Below are 21609 nucleotides of genomic sequence, written 5' to 3'. Positions count from 1 at the left end.
ATCACTGGTCTATGGAGATTCTCAATCATCCAAGTCAGAGTTGCTCCAGACGTTCTCCTTGCTAGATCTTCAGAGTAGCAGGATGGCCAAAGCTGCTGCCATTGCGAACCAGACTGCTTTTCCGACCTGCAAATTGAAGAGATAGACTAGGATCAGCAAAGATCTTTTTTGACTCAAGGAAGGAACATATTACGTAATCCTGAAAAATGGCCTGAATTTTCTACAGTTTGATCAGGTTTCCCCCAGCCTAGAACATATCATCATTTATCATCCTCATCATTTTAGCCATTGTCTATCCACTGCAGGCTGAAGGCCTCTTCCGCATATACCTTGGCCAATGGGTCTCAGTGGAAGGTGATACAATAAAGGTCTGGAGCCAAGCATGAGAACAGGCCGAGCTGAAGGAGGGAGGATAGCAGAATAACAGAGTTGGGAGGGGCCTTTGAAGTCTTCTAATGCAACCCCCCCCCCACTTGAGTAGGAGACCTTATACCATCCTGGACAAAGGGTTGTCCAATCTCTTCTTGAACACCTCCAGCGATGGAACATCCACAATCGCTGGAGGCAACTTGTTCCATTGATTGTTCTCACCCTCAGGAAATTTCTCCTTAATTCCAGGTTGGATCTCTCTTTAAGGATCTTCCATCTGTTACTAATTGTCCTGACCTGTTCAGGTGTTTTGCAGAATAAGTTAACCCCCTCCCCCAATGGGCTTGGGGGCTAGTTGGACTGCAATTCCCAGAATTCCCCGGATCCCAGAGCCAATGCAATTCTGGGAGTTCTAGTCCCAACACAACCGTAGAGCACCAAGTGAGGTGAGCCTTCTCATCACTCAAGAGAACGCAGCAGTGCTGGTTAATGCTCTTGGGATAATCCTCCCGAGACTGAGATTTGCAAGAAATTTGTCTAAATGTCCAAAAAGTGCACTCACCTGATCACTGCGGGGCACATCGTATCGCAGGCTGTTGGAAAAATGCTCACAATTCTGGGTGGTGATTTCATAATTCACTATTTTGCCCTCCAGCTTCCTAGCCATAGTGACAATCTGATCTGGGGTCCGGACATTATAGGTGGAGTCATGCTTGTTGCTAACACGGTAGCGATCTCTTCCGACCACATTGGACACGGGTTCTCTCTTCACCATTGCTGTCTTGGCCCAGAGAGACTTCATGCTGGCCGCTCCAGCTCCAGCACATTCACCTTCAGAAGGAAAGAGGGGATGTGAGAGTCAGGAAAGAAAGATAAATTCCTACCCATAGAAGATTTTTTGTAGGGCTGAACTGTAGAGGACTTGGTGCTATCTGAACGTGGTCGTTCTCTTGCAGAACCAATAGGTAACATCATCATGCTAGGAGGGGGAGGGGTTTGTAGGGAGGAGGAGGAGGAGGAGGAGGAGGAGGAGGAGGAGGAGGAGGAGGAGGAGGAGGAGGAGATGGAGGACTATGGGGTCCTTAGTGCTCTCTCAGTTTCGTTTTCTTGCAGATGTTTCATTACCTAGCTAGGTAACATCATCATGCTAGGAGGGAGGGGGATTGTGGAGAGGAGGAGGAGGAGGAGGAGGAGGACTATGGGGTCCTTAGTGCTCTCTCAGTTTGGTTTTCTTAGAGATGTTTCATTACCCACCCCTTACCCATAATCCTCAGCTCACTGCCACAATTGGGACCAGAATTTTAATTTCTAATCAGGGCGGTGGTTAAGTGGATCTCTCCTGATTTTGCAAGCTCTCTTTGCCACTATTGATAAGTGAATCGTTGCCGTTCTTAAGCGAGTCACGCGGTCATTAAGCAAATCCAGCGTCCCCAACCTATCTAGTCTGTCCGAAGCTGGCTGCAAAGGACACAAAGATCAACCACAAAACCCCAGGGGCTGCAGCTGTTATAAATACATGGTGGCTGTCAAGTGCCCAAATGTTTGATCACGTGACTGTGTGGATGCCATGACGGTCCTAAGTGCTCATTTTCTGGCTTGGTCCCGCTCTTCAGATGTTCGTAGCAGCTTGGCCAGAACCGAAGGCGAGGTCTATCCTAAACCATTGCCCAAGACTAATATCCAGCTCAGATACAAATATTCCAATGGGTTTTTGCGGGTCATTTTTGTGGGTTCCTTACTTGGTGGAGCCAGATGGATAACGTCACCCAAACCCGCATAGACGGCCCAGTGCTGGTATCCCGTCCGGAAGATCTCAATCAAGTCCCCCGGCACCAGGTCCACCTACAAGGAAAGGAAGACCAGATTGCAGTGGAGAGGAAGCAGTGAGACCCACCCAGCCAGCCAGCCAGCCAGCCTGCCAGGAACTCTACTAAACCTGCAAACAGATGCAGAACCCGCAAGGACCGTTAAAGCAGAACCCAAGTCTACAAGCCCTCATGCATGCAACAGGGCAGGAAGTTGAAAAAAAAATACATAAAGTTGCAGAATCAAAAGAACAACAGAATAACAAGAGTTGGAAGGGATCTTGGAGGTCTTCTAGTCCAACCCCCTAAGCATGCTAGGAGTTGCAATCCACACCTTTTAAAATTGACAGAGATCGTTATTGCCCTTCTGGGTCTCCATCGACCTCCTCCAATTAAACCTGCCTTCCATTTATTTTCTTTCCTGCGATAAACGGATGCCATAAAATTAGCCCACAAAGCTGAATTGCAGAAAAAGTAATTGGATACACCCAGTGGTGGGATTCAAATATGTGAACAACTGGTTCCCCCCTTTCGGGGCAAAGTTCACCCTGAAAAGTACAATCCAGCGTCCAAGGGGGTCATAAATCACACCCCAACACCCGCACATACACAAATTACACAAAGCAATTGTAAGGTTTTCCACTTAGCCTCACAATGGCCCCAGCGTTACTCGGGAATTTAAAAGAGAGCCAAAGAAACCCCTGAGCCGAGGTTTCGGCAAGCAAACCACTTTTATTTTGATCCAAATAAGAGTTGGGTGACCCCCATCTCTCTTCGTGGCTGGTAGAGAGATGAAGGCAACAAGCAGGAAGGATGTCTTCCAACTTTTATACCTTTCCAGGACAAAAAGATCAGGTCTTGGTACCAGGCATAAGATGGCACAAAAAAAATAATTCCTAGATGATGACTCATGCACAGCAACCCAGGCTCCATCCGTAACTCCTTTTTAATCCCTTCCGCTTGCCGTGTTCTTTTCATGTAAGCAATCACCTGTACCTAAAGCATGAAACATTTGCTTTTATATAACTAATTTCCCAATATAAAGCACCTCCAAACTGCTTGCACATAAACAAAGATATATATATATATATATCTTGTAATTTTATATATATATATTTGATTACAAAGTAATCAATATTACTAATATCAAGTTTAAGCATAATAAAATCCCTTCAGCAATACTTTTTTCTTTCGCTCTCCATCTTAGAATCCTGTCCCTGTTCACTTACTTCGCCTCTCCAGGATGTTTTGTTGGTCATATTTATGCCAGCTGCGTTTTTCCCCCTTCCCGGGAATCTGGAGTAAGAAAACGTCTAAGTGACGGAGGAGAAGCTGGGAGCTTTTGAAAAGGTCCCGAGCAAGATCTGTTTGGGGGGATCCTGTCTGCTGGCAATAAATAGTAATCGTGGAAAGTGAAAGTAAAGCTAGCACAAATGCAGACTGCCAAACAGCCCCAAATAAGGTATTACGTGTCACTTCCACAAGAACAATAGCAGTTTTCAGTTCTGATTTCCTAGAAATGTCCCCTTTGACTGTAAAACTGGGAGGGTGGGGCAGGAAAACCGAGTCATTGATATAGGATCTGTTTCGATTCGATTTCTATAGCCGCCTATCTCAGCAAACAACTCTGGGAGACTCACAATTCAAAACTGCATGTTACAATTAAAATCTTAAAACCACTTAAACCAGATTAACTTCATGCTGGGGCCTCACTCAGAAACTCTTGCCTTGGAGGGGGGGGGGAAGACTTTTTGAACTCTGGTGGAGCAAAGAAAATTCTCCTTTTTTGGTAACCAAGCACGGAAATGAACCGATGGCTCATTTGGGACCTTGTCACTTAAGATGGCCCATTTGGGAACCAGAGGCCATTTCTGTATTCTTAAAATACAAAATAAATGTTACACACTTTCCCAGGTTTGGCTGATGCAATTTCTGGTGCTTTTTGCTAATTTCCAGCCCCAAAAAAACACCCATTGGGGAAACTGTTCTCATTTAACAAGAGCGGCATTCTTTTAACAACTTCAGCATTACTTAATGATCGCCGCAACTTATAATCTTTCGGCTCAATTCCGGTTCTAAGTTGAGGACTCCTTGTATAGGCATTAGCTTTCCAGAAAAAGACCCTGCCCAAACACACACACACACAAATGCATGCACACACTTCCCAGGAAACTATTTCAGAAAATCAGCCTTCATTTCCACAGCTGCAAAGCGGAATGGGACAACTCGCTGTAGGGGCAATTTAACAATTCAAGTTTAATTATCTATATAAATAAAAATGTAAATGTTCGTTTGTTCAAAATCTTAAATCTCCGAAAGTTCTTCACCGATTGCTTTGAAATTTTGACACAACATTGCATTCGAATACGCGCGTGTTTTTATATACCTATATTATATAGATGTCAAAAACATGCTTTTTTTGAAAAACAGCGCCATCTGTTGGACGTAAAAGCAACACATGCTACGATTTTACGATTCCATTTCAATGTTTCCGATTTACGATCCATTTACGATTTCCAAATTTCCAGTTCTTTCTTTTCCATTTAACCAGACTGAGCCACAGCAACGCGTGGCCGGGTACAGCTAGTTTAAAATAAATTAAAAGTTATTTTAAATTTTGCCATTTACATTTCATGTTGTCCCCGTTTCTGCACTCCTTCTTTCATGATCTCTATTCCATTCTTTCTTTGATATTAGAGGAACTCTTGTCCAGTGGCAAGTCCTCCTACAGTGAGTTGGCCACAATAAGTTGGCCGTGGCTATTTGGTCATGGTGAGCTGGCCACGGCAAGTGGGCCGTGGTGAATTGTCATAGACCTGCTGCAAATTGGAGTCCCTCCTTTTGCGTTTTATAAATGTAATTCAGCATCAGCATCCTGGCCACACGGGTGCACAGGGGGGAAGTTTTTGTGTATAACTGACAAAGTTGTCAAAAGATTCTGAGAACTCAGGGCCACAGAGGATGGACTTTCTACTACTACTAGTATTCGGCAGAGTTAGCCTGAAATATTGCATTCTAAGCACTAATCACTCCCAGGATTCTGGGACTTCTGGTCCCAAGAGAGCACCAAGTGGGCTGGGCTGTCTTATATCACAGGATAACTAGTTTTTCACTATTTGGATAATCCCCTGAGACTGGGACGGCAAGAAATTTGTCTAAGTGTCCAAAGACTGCACTACTTGCTCCGTGCGGGCCACACGGTAATGCAGTTTATTGGCAAATCGCTCACAATTCCAGCTGGTGAGTTCGTAATCCACCGTTCGGCCCACCAGCTTCTCTGCCTTAGAGACAATCTGATCTGGGCTCCGGACAGTACAGGTGGCGTCATACTTGTTGTTGATGCAAATATATAAATAAGGTATGTGGACGCCACAATACAGGTAGTCCTCAACTTACGGACACAATTGAGCCCAAAATTTGTGTTGCTGAGAAATTTAAGTGAATTTTTGCCCCGTTTTACAACTTTTCTTGCCACATTTGTTAAGCGAATCGCTGCAGTTGTTAAATTAGTTATACGGCTGTGAAGGGAATCTGCCTTCCTCATTTGACTTTGCTTGTCAGAAGGTCGCAAAACGGGATCACGGGACCCCATGGGACACTGCCACCGTCATAAATATGAGTCAGTTGCCAAGTGTCTGAATTTTGATCGCATGACCATGGGAATGCTGCAGCGGTCGTAAGTGTGAAAAATGGTCCTAAGTCACTTTTTTCAGTGCCGTTATAACGTTGCACAGTCACTAAATGAGCTGTTGTTGAGGACTGCCTGTATAGGCCTGAGCTTGTCAGGAAAAAAGACACAAGACACAAATTAAACACATACACATACTTCGCACCGTTTCAGTATACCAGTCTTTATTTTCGCAGTTGCAAAGTGGAATGCTTTATTTTGTGCTTTATAAATATAATTCAGCATCAACATCCTGGCCACATTGGTCCACGGGGGAAAGTTTTTGACTGACAAAATTGTCAAAAGAGTTCTGAAAACAGCGAAGGGTGACAGGCGGAAACAACAGGGAGAGACAGCATCCATTTCCCCACACACACACATACACACACTGGGAAAACTCTGGGTGTCTTGGACTGCAACTCCCAGAATCCCGAGCAGCTATGGCCAAAGGAATTCTGGGAATTGTTCTCAAACACAAACATGGCTCTCCATTTTCCACTCAACCCTTTAAAAAGAAAATCTGCTCCCTGGTTTGGGTTTCACGCTGCCTTTCCTTCGTATGGCCGAGGCCAGGGGTAGGTAACCTTGGCTCTTTTATGACTGGTGGACTTCAACTCCCAGAATTCCTGAGCCAGCCATGCTGAGGGGAAAGGGAGGTTTCCAAGCTGAGCCATGCTGGCTCAGGAATTCTGGGAGTTGAAGTCCACGAGTCATAAAAGAGCCAAGGTTGCCTACCCCTGGCCTAGGTTTTCCAGTGCAGAAGGATCTGTCTCCTCCTACCACACTTCAGATTTTACACTCAGCTGTGTCATCTACAAAATAAAGAATGACCTGAACTAGCTCGTTGTAACTCCAAAGGCGCAAAACCCCTACAAAAACGTTGGCATTGGAGAGATCAGAGACTTTTCTCTTCTCCAGAGAAAATAAAACTGCGCCGTGAGCTTAGAGACCTCTGTTTAGAAATGGGGCAACAATTCATTTCATTAATGAAAAAGAGGTAGAATGCAAAAATTCTTATGTGAAAATAAAACGTGCTGCGATAGGAAAGGCCACCAGAGGGCGCTCATGAGCATAAGCTGGGAAAGAACTCTGCGGATACCACTTGCTCCTTGCTCTCTAATGGGCCAAAAGGCCAACATTTGTGCTTTGCGATCAAGCGAGACTCCAATGCAGCAGCAAGAATAAGGCAAAACAGGTCAAAAAAAAAAAAGGCACCTTGCAGAATGCATAAAGCTTATTCCACCTTCTGGAGAAGACTTACTTACTGACCGAGTGAGGCTAGAATGACTCAAAGCTTGGAGCAGAATAATAATTTTCGGTGCTAGGCCTAGTCAAATAAGGTTTTCAAGCAGGGGAGGGGGGGGAGAAAAGAGGCACTCTGAACTTTGGGTACGTCTGCAGCTAGGGAACGCCCAGCCTGCTACAGAGTTTTTATTAGCGGTTGATTTGGTGGGCGACAAAGGAGAAACAGACAGAATTTAAAAGAGCGTGGCTCAGAATAGGAAAACGGACTTCCAACACACAGGCAGAGAAGAGACCCAGAAGCTGATTCACCCTCCCCAGCTTGGGAAAATCAGAAAAAAAAGGGGGGGGGATTCTCCATACCAGTAAAATACAGAAAGAACAGCCAATAAGGCAGCATCACTGGCTGTGCCTCAACCCAAAGGGTGTCTAGGATTGCTGAGGGGTGCGTACAGATGCACACACAGGAACCACACTCAAGGAACAATGCCTTGACTACACCTGTAAGGAGATCCCTTGCGTTTCAGTGTTCCAGAGTTAGGCCAACACAAGAACCAAGGTGAACTGGACACCAAGTCGGACAGAGAGAGAGAGAAAGAGATAAAGACACAGGCAGCAATGCGAGAGCCGTTGAACACACCGACACCTCCGTTGCTCTCCCATTTGAACTTCCCGAGACGTCTTCCTAAGGCAGTGGAGCTGCGTAGCCGGGCACGATTCTCTTGGCTGAAGCAGGAAATGGTCCAGTTCTGAAAAGGCACTAAAAATAAAATAGCTTTCCTAATTTTATTTAATTATTTGGCTAGGCCCGGCCGGCCTCAGCAGACCCTTTTGAACTTTGGCCAAACTCTCACCAAAAGAAGAGCTGGGTAAGTTAGGCACTCCGAGGTTGGTACCTGGGGGGGGGGGGGGCTGTTTTATGGGGAGGGGGGAAGAAGGGGAGGGGTGGCTGCTTCTCCCAGGTACAACCGACAGGCCTCAAAAACAAGAGCCAGCAGCTGAAACAACAGTTGTCGAGTTGGTTTCCTTTTTGTCACGGAAGGCACTAACTGGTAGGGAAACGCTGTTTCGTTCCCTTGTTTAAAGTGCAGAAGACTTCTTTCCTGAAGGGAGGGGGGGGTGAAATAAAAAACCAGGGGAGGGGGGGTCCATCAAAGGAAGGTGAGCAGGAAGAAAGGGGCAGGGGTCCCGACTCAGAAGCTCAGATTGGCTGTCTATGAAGCTCTGCAAAAGCGATTCCTGGACCGGAAAGGCAGATTGTGGTGATCCCACCGTCACCAATGACATTTTGGGGTTCAGACCTCACCGCGCTGCTTCGTTCACTGAGACTTCCTGTGCGGTGTGGGGGCCACAGGCTCCTCCCTGGAGGGGGGCGCATGGGTAGGTGACCTGGAGGAGGTAAGCACAGGTGGGAAAACGCTCAGGTTAGAGAAACCTTCACCCCCAAGCAGAACACTCAGAGCTCATAATGTACTGATTTCCAGGTAAGCCTCGACTTACGACCACAATGGACCCCCAAATTTCCATTGCTAGGTGAGAAACTTGTTCACTTTACCCCATTTTACAACCTTTCTTGACAGAACTGTGAAGCAAATCACCGCCGTTCTTAAGTTAGTAACGCAGTTCTTAAGTTAGTAACGCAGTTCTTAAGTGAATCCCCCATTGATTTTGCTTGTCAGGTCTTGCAAACGGGGGGTCACGTGACCCCGGGACACGGCCACCGTCATAAATAGGAGCCAGCTGCCAAGCGTCATGAATTTTGATCGCGTGACCACGGGGAATGCTGCAATGGTCATGTGAAAAATGGCCATCGGTCACTTTTTTTCAGTGCCTTTGGTCACTAAGCAAGGACTTACCACAGGTATTTATTACATTTATATGCCGCTGATCTTGCGTCAAGGATTACCTGTATATTTATTACATTTATATGCCGCTGATCTTGCGTCAAGGATTACCTGTGTATTTATTTATTACATTTATAGGCCGCTGACCTTGCGTCAAGGATTACCTGTGTATTTATTTATTACATTTATAGGCCGCTGATCTTGCTAGCTAGAGTGACCCTGGCTGCTTTAAGCCACACCCGCCATTCTTCCAGGAGAACCCCACTTCCTTAAATTTCTTTCCTTCACCGTCCATCAGCACCTCTTTAACTCAAACGCCCTTTCTCAGATATTGTGCGAACCCAACAAAAGACACAACTTCTATCAAGGAATATATTGAATGGCTGACTGTCACTTGTCTAACGGCAACTGCTGTTGCTTGTCTTTTTTCTCTGTCAATTATCACTTTTGCATTTCCTGGACCAGGTGCCAACGGGAGATTACAGGCAGTCCTCGACTTAACGACCATCCAAAGTCAGGACGGTGCTGAAAAAAATTCAAGGGCTTGGCACAATTCAAGATCACATTTGTGAACTTCCCAGCCGGCTTCCGACAAAGCCAAGCTAATGGGGGAAGCCGGACCCACTGATTTGCTTAACAACTGCAGCAAAAAAAAATGGTAAAATCAGTTGTTAACTCAATTAATGACTGCCTGGTTTAACGCCGGACGTCCCCCAATTATGGTCGTCACCCGTATCCAGCGAAGAGGCTCAGCATTTCCCCCACCTGCAGGATTAAGCCAAATACGTACCCCACAGCCCGTATCTTCTGCATCACGAACTCCGCTGTATTGTCAATGACTATGCCCAGTTCGCGGTATTCGCCCGAATATCGGATGTAGCCCCAGGCTAGCAGGGAGAGAAGCAACAGCCCCACTATCAAGTTGCAAAACTGGGCAACCACACTCAGTCCGATGTACTCGGTGACCCCCGAGCTCACGTAGAGTATCACGATGAAGCCGAAGAGGATGGCCGGGGTCCGGAAAGTGTTGAAGATGTTTTTGCTCTGGTTATGCTTGGACAGGTCTTCGAAGAGGTCGCTCAGCTCCTGGGTCAGCTCGTCCTCGTAACGTTGGCTGAACTCCCGGCCGCCCATCTTCTTGATGCGCCGGAACTGCTCCACGGCCCTGGTGCTCAGCTCCCGGTGCTTCGACTCCAGCACCTCGGGGGCAATGTAAGGCTTGTCTCCGCCACAGATCTGGAGGGAGGGAGGAGCCAGCAGGTGAAGCTTCCAGGCACGGTAAAGCAGGCGGGGAGAGCCGGTTTGGTGGGTGGTTCAAGGCACCGGGAGACTGTGAGTTCTAGTCAAGCCTTAGGCATGAAAGCCGGCTGGGTGACTTTGGGCCAATCACCAGGAGACGGTGAATTGTAGTCCTACCTTAGACATGAAAGCCGGCTGGGTGACTTTGGGCCAATCACCAGGAGATGGTGAGTTCTAGTCCCGCCTTAGGCATGAAAGTTGGCTGGGTGACTTTGGGCCAATCACCAGGAGACTCTTGGGCAGCCCATACTGAGTGCAAACAATGGGCAAATCTCCCCCCCGGCCCCCTCCAGCCCCCTCACCTTTTCCATGCTGCTGTAATACAGGTCTTTGGCTGAAGCGACAGCCGCCAGGTTGTTGGCTTCAGCCGTGGCCTACAAAAGAGGAAAAACAACATCACTAAATCACAAACACTAAATCTGCTAAGGTCTAGGACAGGGCTAGGCCATCTTGGCTCTTTTATGACGCGTGGACTTCAACTCCCAGAATTCCTGAGCCAGCGTGGGGGAACTATGGCCCCTTCATGACTTGTGGACTTCAACTCCCAGAATTCCTGAGCCAGCGTGGGGGAACTATGGCCCCTTCATGACTTGCGGACTTCAACTCCCAGAATTCCTGAGCCAGCGTGGCTCAGCTTGGAAACCTCTCCCTTTCCCCTCAGCATGGCTGGCTCAGGAATTCTGGGAGTTGAAGTCCATGAGTCATAAAGGGGCCAAGGTTGCCTACCCGATTTAGGAGAACCGTAAAAGCAAAACAAAAAACAAAAAAAAAACCATGGCACGTTATGAGAATCTCAGATGAGGTATTAAGATGGGGGCCACTCTCTTGGGTTGCATTCAGAGGTTTAATGCTGCCATTTTTCTGTACAGTTCCGTAATTTTGTTCGCTCCTGCAACTGGAGCCAGCTCTGCAAGCTTTGGAAGCAATACAGGTGGTCCTCGACTTACGGCCACCATTGAGCCCAACGTTCCTGTTGCTAAGCGAGACCCTTGTTAAGTGGGCTTTGTCCCATTTTACGACCTTTCTTGCCTCAGTTGTTAAGTGAATCGCTTCAGCTGTTCATTTAGTAACACGGTTGTTAAGTGAATCAGGCTTCCCCTTTGACTTTGGTTGTCTGAAGGTCGCAAAAGGGGGTCATAAATATATGCCAGTCGCCAAGCGTCCAAATTTTGATCACAGGGATGCTGCAATGGCCGTGTGAAAAACGGTCAGAAGTCACTTTTTCCAATCCTGTTGTAACTTCGAACGGTCACTTGAGCAGGGGGCTGGACTAGAAGACCTCCAAGGTCCCTTCCAGCTCTATTCTAATTCTATTCTATTCTGTATTTCCATTCCATTCATAATAATAATAATAATAAAGTTGGAGGTCATCTAGTCCAACCCCCTGCTCAGGCAGGAAACCCTATAGTACCATTTCAGACAAATGGCTGTCCAGTCTCTTCTTAAAAACTTCCAGTGTTGGAGCATTCACCCCTTCTGGAGGCAGGTTGTTCCACTGGTTAATTGTTCTAACTGTCAGGAAGTTTCTCCTTAGTTCTTGGTTGCTTCTCTCCTTGGTTAGTTTCCATCCGTTGCTTCTTGTCCTGCCTTCAGGCGCTTTGGAGAATAGCTTGACTCCCTCTTCTTTGGAGCAGCCCCTGAGATATTGCTATCATGTCCCCCCTGGTCCTTCATTAAATTAGACATATCCAATTCCAGCAGCCATTCCTTACATGCTTTAGCCTCCAGTCCCCTAATCTCTGTTGCTCTTCTCTGCACTCTTTCCAGAGTCTCAACATCTTTTTTACATCACGGTGACCAAAACCGGATGCAGTATTCCAAGTGTGGCCTTACCAAGGCCTTGTAAAGTGGTGTTAACACTTCCCGTGATCTTGATTTTATCCCTCTGTTAATGTAGCCTAGCACTGTGTTGGCCTTTTTGGCAGCTGCAGCACACGGCTGGCTCCTATTTAAGGGATTGTCTATTTCTATTCTATTCTATTTTCTATTCTGTTCTGTTCTGCATCCCTGCATTAAACTCAAAAAAAAAAAGGAAGCAGTGCACTTGTTCAGTTAGCAACACGGCTGTTTGTTAATGGAACCTGGCTTCTCCACAGCTCTTCCATTTCCAGGCTAAACTCACCAGCAACATGGATTTGGGGTGTGGCAGGTCTTCCCCCTGGTAGATCTTAATGTAGGCCTATAGTGAAGGACATTAAACAACCATTATTACATGACACATATTTTTTTTAATCTATTTTTTAGAGGCAGGCCAAACTACAGCTAACTCATTGGTCACTCCCAGGAGTTCAGTCTTGATCAGCTCAAAGTTGACTCAGCCTTCCCATCCTTCCAAGGTCGGTAAATGAGGACCCAGATTGTTGGGGGGGGGAACAGGCTGACTCTGTAAACCGCTTGGAGAGAGGGCTGTAAAGCACTGTGAAGCGGCATGTAAGTCTAAGGGCTATTGTTAAGGAGGGGGGGTAATACCTTCACCTGGGGCCACATCTTCACCATCACCCCACCCTGTGTCTTGGGCTCAGAGGGGCCCACCCCAAATTGATCGGAAGCAGATGAAAAGTTGGTTGAAAGATGGGCAGCTGTATAAATATTTTAAATAAATAAGCTGAATAAATCGGAACGTCAGACCAAGCAGTTCTCTCTCTCTCTCTCTCTCTCTCTCTCTCTTTCTTTCCTTTCTTCCTTCCTTTCTTTCCCTTCCTCTCATTGAAAAGAAAAGGAAAGAAGCCCATAATGTGATATAACATACCTTGAAATACTCTAACAAGCCTCGGCAGGTCACTTTTGAACCGTTGATCTCCTTTTCCAAGAGCTGACTGGGATCCAGGACGAAGGGGATCAACTGCTTCAGCTGATCCTTGAATTCATCAGCGATGTCTGCGCAAAAAAGTGGATGAAAAAGATAAAAAGAGGAAGAGGAAGAACGCAATTGGGAATGGAGGTGTGTTTGTTTTTTTTTCCCCTCTCCCCACGTGAATTTGTTTTATGGCCTTATAAAATGCAAACAGACATTATTACGGTAGGTAATAACTGTAAGGTTATATGGGAAAGCCTTTAGGAGACAGGACAAAAATATGCTGCCAAGCGAACGATTAGAATAAGAGACAGCGGAGCCCTCAGCTGCACAATGGGTGGAGAAAGAGGGCGAGAAGAGACCCTCCCCTCGTTTATCGGTGAGGGGGTGTAAAGGAGAGGGCAGGAGATTTGTCCTTTCAGATTTGCAAGATTCAGGTAGACCTGACAGGAAACACAATCAGATCAGCTAATTCTACTTCGCTACCTTGACATCTTACATCTGTTGGGTGTTAAGTTGGAAGGGACCTTGGAGGTCTTCTATTCCATCCCTCTGCTAAAGCAAGAAACCGTGTTATCATTCTGCACAAATGGCTGTCCAATCTCTTCTTAAAAACCTCCAGTGATGGAGCACCCACAACTTCTGAAGGCAAATCGTTCCACTGATCGTATCTGGAAGTTTCTCCTTAGTTCTAGGTTGCTTCTCTCTTTGATTAGTTTCCATCCGTTGCTTCTTGTCCTGCCTTCAGGGGCTTTGGAGAATAGCTTGACTCCCTCTTCTTTGGGGCAACCCCTGAGATACTGGAACACTGCTATCATGTCACCCCTGGTCCTTCTTTTCATTAGACGAGAACAGGGGTCTCCCCAGACTTTAAGACTTGTGGACTTCAACTCCCAGAATTCTCAGCCAGCCAGCCAGCGGAAGTCCACAAGTCTTTAAAGTTGCCAAGTTTGGAAGACCCCTGAATTAGAATTAAACATAAAACAGAAGCCAAACAGAGAACCACACCCTGAAATGCTTTTCATAAATTTGGGAGACCCTTTTCCAAAGAGGGTTTTTTCCAGCTTATGGATCTGCAGCACAAAGCCACGTTTTGGGACGAGGGGGGGGGGTCTTTTTCATATCAAGACCCAACTCCTTCAGAGGTTCCAGCCCTTACCACTCAGACGGCCGTCGAAATTCGGGCTAGTGGCCACTTTGAGTCCCGGATGGGGCAAAAGGAAACAGTTGACGTTGGTGAAGCAGGAATGGATGTGTTTGCGAACGTTCTGGATCTCTTCATGCTGGTGAGATTTCACCTTGTGGGAGAAAGGAAGGAGAATTCAGAATAGGTCCAGGAAACCCAGTAGACTAGCACTGATGATGTTACCTAGCTGGGTCATGAAACGTCTGCAAGAAAATAACCAAACTCAGAGAGCACTAGGAATCTCACAGTTCCTCCTCCTCCTCCTCCTCCTCCTCTTCCTCCTCCTCCTCCCTTCTAGCACTGATGATGTTACCTAGTTGGGTCATGAAACGTCTGCAAGAAAACAACCATACTCAAAGAGCTTCAACAACCCCTCATTTCAACCCTGAGCTACAAAAATTCTCCTTTATTCAAACCCAACACCGTCCTTCATATTAATAACAGTAAAAAAAAATACCAGGATCAGGAGGTTGGGAAAATAAAACCTTTCTCTAGAAACTATAGTCTGCAATGTTTTCGGGAAATCCGTTCAGGCTCCCGCACCATTCGAAGGGTGTTCATCCCGAAGTGCACAGTTAAATGTCTAGATTCTCAGGCATCCAGATCAGGGTTGTCCCAAAGGTGCTTTTTCAGGAAGCAACTGGACTTCCTCGTTTTTCTTTGAAGATGTTTCGCTTCTCCTCCCAGAAGCTTCTTTAGCTCTGGCTGGATGGCGGGGAGTGGAAGGATTTATACTCCTTGCAGACTGCTGGTCATTTGTGCTCTTTTGGAGAGTCGTTGAGGCCGCTTGGTTTATCTGTGTCCTCAGAGTCACCTGAGTAGTGCAAATGGGTGTGGAACACAGTCCTTTCAGCAGTTCCAAGAAGGGCCCACACCCATTTGCACCATTCAGGTGACCCTGGGGACACAGGTAAACTCCCAAGTGACCTCAACGACTCTCTCAAAGAAGGCAAATGACCAGCGGTCTGCAAGGAATATAAATCCTTCCAGAATTCCCCAGCCACCATGCTTTAGGAAAGGTGGGCTTCAACTCCCAGAATTCCTCAGCCAGCATGCTCTAAGATGGGTGGACTTCAATTCCCAGAATCCCCCAGCCAGCAGGCTTTAAGAGGGGTGGACTTCAACTCCCAGAATTCCCCAGCCAGCTGCAGTCACAGTGGCTGGGAGGTTATTTTTGTTTAGGTTTTACCTCCAGACGTTTATCGAGGAAAATCATGCCTCCGTCTAAGCCGTAGTTATACTCATACGGAAAGCTCCAATCCCGCACCAGGAACATCAGCGTCTGCATTAAGAAAGAAGGCTCAGATTAAACCTTTGCACTCCAGGGCGCAGAAATCTCCCCTTTCTGCAGAGAAGGCAGTTTAAGTGGTGAGGAAAGTTCTGCAGGCCAAAACATATGAAGAACAGTTACAGGAATTGGGGATGTTTTCCAATATTTGACGGGCTGCCACAAAGGGGTACCCAGGCAGACTCTCCCCCCCCCCCCCCCCGCACAACTCCCGATCGACCGAATGCACACCTGGAATGGCTTGAGAAAGATTTCGTCCATGGCCAGACGCCCGTATTCGGTAAAGAGCTGCACAAAGAGATAGAAAGCAACACTGAGGACCAGTTGCATGAAAAGCTCACACACTTTACGGAGGTCCTGCCTACCTGCAGCTGCTGGAGGTCATCTTCTTGGATGTTTTGGGACAAGTTGTAAATCTGGAAAGGAAGGGAATGGTGTACAAAGTTAATTGTTTGCTTAACAACCGCAGCAAAAAAAAAAAGGTCATAAAATTGGGTACAACTTGCTTAACAAGCACATTACTTAGCAATTAAAGTTCCGGCCTCAATTGTGGTTATAACTCAAGTGCTTGTCTCAGTGCTTGTAGGGTTACTATGCTTTCAGGGTTTTAGGCATTTTGTTTTAATTTTGCAAGCTGTCCAGAATCATGTCTGTGAGATGGGCATATATAAAATGGTTGGGTGGATGGGTGGATGAAGAAAGAAAGAAAGAAAGAAAGAAAGAAAGGAAGGAAGAAAGGAAGGAAGGAAGGAAGGAAGGAAGGAAGGAAGGAAGGAAGGAAGGAAGGAAGGAAGAAAGAAAGAAAGAAAGAAAGAAAGAAAGAAAGAAAGAAAGAAAGAAAGAAAGAAAGAAAGAAAGAAAGAAAGAAAGAAAGAAAGAAAGAAAGAAAGAAAGAAAGTTGTTTTTGATGAGATGGGCTATATAAATTAGATATAAGATAGATAGATAGATAGATAGATAGATAGATAGATAGATAGATAGATAGATAGATAGATAGGTAGGTAGGTAGGTAGGTAGGTAGATTAGATGATAGATAATATGGAAAGATAAAGATAGATAGATTAGATGATATAGAAAGATAAAGAAGATAGATTAGATATAAAGATAAAGAAGATAGAGATATAGAAAGATAAAGATAAAGACTATCTATCTTCTTTATCTATATCTTTCTATATATCATCTATCATCTATTATATCTATAGATAGATGATATAGAAAGATAAAATAGATAGACAGGCAGACATACATAAACAGATGGACAGACAGACCAACAGGTGATGGATGGACAAAGAGAGAGATAGAGCAAGAGAGAGGGATGACTAGATAAAACTAGAGAGAGAGGGAGGGAGGGAGGGAGGGAGGGAGGGAGAGGGAGAGAGATCTGAGTCTCCAGGGGCATCAAGATCTTCTGCTAACCCCCTGGGCTCAGATCCCTCCATGCCAGTTTTCCTAACTTGCCAATCACGTCCAGCTGCAAACGGTGGGACTTCCTAACAAGCGAACGGATGGCAGCTCACCTGAACGGAGCTGGTCATAGTGCTCAGGGCAAAAATGGTGGCGCAGTCTTTGACGGTGGACTGGCTGTCAAAGGCCCCTTGGGTGTCCATCAGCACAACAGCGACCTGCAAGCAAGAGATTTTATTTTTTTTTGAATATTTACAATTTACTGTTGGAATTCAAGCCTTGAACTTCTAAGACGAAGGTTCAAATTCTGAATGGGTCATCAAGCATCCTCAATGTCTTGGGCCAATCGGTCGATCTACAAAATTAGATGAGGAAGGGGCTTCCCCACCAAAGGGGAGGAAAACCCCAAACGGCTTTGACATCAAATATGTAAAAAAAACAACAACCCAAGAACTTCGTTTCCCCTCATCCAGAGGAAATGATTCTTGTAGCAGACCCATCAAACAGATTAATAGAGGAGACGTTCTTTTAAAATGTTTTCTTTTCAAATTCCCTTCCCACTTTTAAAAATGATGGAGGATCTCAAAAGAGCTTTGGTTTATACGGGTAACATTTATCAACGTTTACCACATTAAAAATTAAAGGACACTGCAGGGGAAAAGCACCAGATGTTTTGGACTGGAGGCTAAAACATAGGAAGAACGGTTGCTGGAATGGGGCCTGTCTAGTTTAATGAAAAGGAGGACTCGGGGTGACTTGATAGCAGTCTTCCAATATTTGAGGGGCTCTCACAGAGAAGAGGGGAGTCAAGCTGTTCTCCAAAGCACCTCAAGGCAGGAGAAGAAGCAACGGATGGAAACTAATCAAGGAGAGAAGCAACTTAGAACTAGAAGCACTCATCCAGAGGTTGTGGGTGCTCCATCATTGGAGGTTTTCAAGAAGAGATTGGACCGCCATTTGTCTGAAATGGTAGGGTCCCCTGCTTGAGCAGGGGGTTGGATTAGAAGACCTCCAAGGTCCCTTTCTGTGATTCTGCTATTCTTTTTCCCTCCCTCCCCATCACCGGAGGCTTTTAAGAAGAAACTAGACAACCTCTTGTCTGGAATGGTATAAGGCAGGGGTCTTCAAACTTGGCCCTTTGATGACTTGTGGACTTCAACTCCCAGAATTCCTCAGCCAGCATGCCTGGCTGAGGAATTCTGGGAGTTGAAGTCCATAAGCAGGGATCTTCAAACTTGGCCCTTTGATGACTTGTAGACTTCAACTCCCAGAATTCCTCAGCCAGGCACATGTGCCTGGCTGAGGAATTCTGGGAGTTGAAGTCCACAAGTCATGAAAGGGCCAGGTTTGAAGACCCCTGGTCTAGGATCTCCTGCTTAAGCAGGGGGTTGGACTAGAAGACCTCCAAGGCCCCTTCCACCTGTTATTCTCTTTTGCCCAGGCTCTGCTTTTAGCTCTGTTGCCCTGAAACTTAGATCTATTTTTGCAAGCTGGCATTTCCTTTCCCTCCGTAGCCACTACTGCTTTTACCTTCTTTCCGTTTGGCTTCTTCACGATAAAGACTTCGCTCCAGATCTGAATGCCGGTGGTCTCGGGGTCGGAGCCCCCCCGCCAGGAAAAGCCCGTCAAGGGCTCTTCCCCCACCCCCAGCCAATCAACGCTGTCTTCTTTCTGTAGAAAAAAAAACACCGCAGGGTCAAAAAAAAGGCCTCCGAAAACTTCTGAGCATCATAAGAACAAACATTCCTTCTGATTAGGGTGCTTTCGCCCAGATTTTCTCAAGCAGGACTTTCGCAGACCGAAAGGACTACACCTCCCATCTTTCCAGGTCAGCGTGCTACTGAAATCTCAGGCATCCCAAGGTCTGTTGAGTCAAAGGTAGACTTTTCCCTTCCCTGGAATAGATGTTTCTCTTGGAGGCGGAGAAAAAACTCTTTTTAAAAAAATAAAAAAGGGGTTTATAAACTTTTTTCAGGACCCCCATAGCATGCAAATAAGATTTTTTTTGGGGGGTGGTGGAGGAGATGGGGTTGGGGGAGGGGGCCCCACCAGAGTTCTGGATCAATTGATCAAGCTACTTGGACAGAAATCTGGGGATGATAAATATGATTTGTGTGCACCTGTGGGAACGCACGGCTGCAAGAGGCAGGGTCAAAGAGAGAGAAAAATAAGATTTGGATCCCGGTCTCTGATCCCTGAGTTCGAACTGTTAGTCATGGGAGTAGAATAGGAGCTTTGTGTAAGGAGAAAAGCTCTTATGCAATCTCTCCACCATGGTATAAAATGATGGCAAAGGAACGGCAACAAGCCTCGGCTTGCTTAAGTCCCATCTTCTAACTGCCATTCAGCACTCCTTTGCTGAATGGCAGAAAATAGGCAACGACATCCAGATTCAAACACAGTTTATTCTTTCTCTAGGTGTTTCCCAACCTTGGCGACTTTAAGATGGGTGGACTTCAACTCCCAGAATTCCCTAGCCAGCATGCTTTAAGAGGGGTGGACTTCGACTCCCAGAATTCCCCAGCCAGCATGCTTTAAGAGGGGTGGGCTTCAACCTCCAGAATTCCCCAGCCAGGATGCTTAAAGATGGGTGGGCTTCAACCCCCAGAATTCCCCATCTGGCATGCTTTAAGATGGGTGGGCTTTAATTCCCAGAATTCCTCATCCAGAAATTCTGTGATTTCAAGTCCACTCCTTGCAAAGCTGCCGCAGTTGGAAAACCCTGACAGTTAAGACCAAGAACAAACTGGAGATAAATGTTTCGTGCAAAAATCTAGATGATCTCAAGACACCTAAAAGTCAAAGGGGAGATACAAAAAGATGGCAAGTTCTTTGGGGCAGATATTGCTTCCTGGCTCCCTTAAGAAACCCCCTTGAATCCCAGATGCACTGAGCGCACAGGTACAACAACTAAACAACACACCAAGTGCAACTGGGACGTCACCAAAGACATATATAATGATCATCCTCCAAGATGACCGGAATGTGGTACTGCTCCTGTGTGCAACTGGCAGCCAAGCTTACCTGTGTGTACAGGTAACGCAAAAGAAAGTCCAGCAGGAAAGACTTGCCCTTGCGGAACGCGCCCGCCACGGACACCACCACCACGTCAAGCTCACGGATGGCATCCTGCAGGAGGACTTGACTCAAGGCCTTCTCGTCCAACTCGAAGGAATGTTCTTCTTTGTGGACCAGCACGATCTGTACAGGACCCGGCTTGATTCCCACCATGGCATTGCCTCCTGTTCCAGTCCAGAAAGGAAAAGAGATGGACAACGTTCGTCAACAGCATTTAAGGTTGGCACGTGCTTTTATTTATTTTATTCCCTGGGACCCTGGAGGTCTTCTAGTCCAACCCCGTTCAAGCAGGAGACCCTGTATAGCATTCTGTCCAGACTCTTCTTAAAAATCTCCAGTGATGGAACAAACCCATTTATTCCAGAATTTGGAGAATATAAAGAGCTTTTTCAAGGGGAGAAGTGAAGCTACATTGCTCTCCTTTTTATAACCGAGGCAAAATACAATTCAGAAAAATTGGGACTAAAACAAGACACAAAAATGCTTTGTCCTCGGAAATCCTTCCACTGTGATATTATTTCCACATCTAAACATTTTCCATTCCCAAACACGAATCCTTGCTTGCCAAACAAAGGAAGGACATGTCAACCTCATAATTTTTTTCCCACCATACCACAACTTATATAACACACACGTGGTTGTTTGCTGAAATTACATCTGGGGCTTACTTTTGTGTCTCTACGCAACTTCTTAACATGTAAAGAATGTTGATATTTAGACTACGGGAGCCCGGCCAGTCTCAAAACATTGACAGGCATCTTTGATAAAAACTATTTTGCAATGAACCACTGAGAGCGCATAACAGAACACATTAAGCGTACTTTATTGATTTTCTTTTCATAATGCATTATTTCAGCTCAATCTTCTGCATTCCTGAAAAATCAATTAAGAGATATTTATATAACAAGGCCACGGAGTTAAAAAGCTCTATCTATCTATCTATCTATCTATCTATCTATCTATCTATCTATCTATCTATCTATCTATCTATCTATCTATCTATCTATCTATCTATCTATGTCTATCTATCTCTGTCTATGTCTATCTCTACCTACCTGTCTGTCTGTTTGTCTATCTATCTACCTACCTATCTCTATCTCTATCTCTATCTCTAGTTCTATCTATCTATCTATCTATCTATCTATCTATCTATCTATCTATCTATCTATCTATCTATCTATCTATCTATCTATCCATCCATCCATCTATGCCTGCCTGCCTGCCTATCTTATCTTATCTTATCATCTTATCTTATCATCTTATCTTATCATCTTATCTTATCATCTTATCTTATCATCTTATCTATCTATCTATCTATCTATCTATCTATCTATCTATCTATCTATCTATCTATCTATCTATCTTCATCTATCTCCATTTCTATCTACTTATCTGTCTACCTGCCTAGTATGGTAAATGCCTATGTACTTATTACAGTAAGATCTGCAAAACAGTCTACCTATACAGGCTATGGGTTTTCCATTTCTGGAGTTTTTTTAAGAATGGGGTAGATAATCACCTCTCATGGATATTGGAATTGATTTTCACCCATCACGCCAGAAAGTTGGACTAGACTGGTGTTTCTTTAAAGCTGGCAACTTTAAGCTGGGTGGACTTCAATTCCCAGAATTCC

General features: G+C 45.6%; 2 protein-coding genes across 2 annotated transcripts; both read right to left on the bottom strand.

The window, feature by feature from the left end:
• Nucleotides 1–23: 23 nt before the first annotated feature.
• LOC107293664 (HRAS-like suppressor 3) lies at nucleotides 24–3589 on the bottom strand. Its single transcript, XM_015822824.1, has 4 exons — nucleotides 3404–3589; nucleotides 2109–2211; nucleotides 932–1200; nucleotides 24–126 (listed from the first exon to the last, which is right to left on the bottom strand). Exons 1-4 carry the CDS (start codon nucleotides 3431–3433, stop codon nucleotides 70–72), a joined length of 459 nt encoding a protein of 152 aa, XP_015678310.1. The 5' UTR covers nucleotides 3434–3589; the 3' UTR covers nucleotides 24–69.
• A 4747-nt stretch (nucleotides 3590–8336) lies between these two features.
• On the bottom strand, nucleotides 8337–20129 carry ATL3 (atlastin GTPase 3). Its single transcript, XM_015822823.2, has 12 exons — nucleotides 19923–20129; nucleotides 18429–18569; nucleotides 17012–17116; nucleotides 15860–15910; nucleotides 15726–15782; nucleotides 15396–15488; nucleotides 14180–14318; nucleotides 12976–13103; nucleotides 12349–12405; nucleotides 10529–10600; nucleotides 9718–10163; nucleotides 8337–8472 (listed from the first exon to the last, which is right to left on the bottom strand). Exons 1-12 carry the CDS (start codon nucleotides 20127–20129, stop codon nucleotides 8403–8405), a joined length of 1566 nt encoding a protein of 521 aa, XP_015678309.1. The 3' UTR covers nucleotides 8337–8402.
• Nucleotides 20130–21609: the final 1480 nt, after the last annotated feature.

This window comes from Protobothrops mucrosquamatus, unplaced genomic scaffold, assembly GCF_001527695.2.
Source record: "Protobothrops mucrosquamatus isolate PMUCROS unplaced genomic scaffold, P.Mucros_1.0 scaffold1687, whole genome shotgun sequence".
Classification (NCBI taxonomy): Eukaryota; Metazoa; Chordata; class Lepidosauria; order Squamata; family Viperidae; genus Protobothrops; species Protobothrops mucrosquamatus.
Note: the sequence above shows the minus strand (reverse complement) of the source record. Positions and strands in the feature narration are given on the sequence as shown.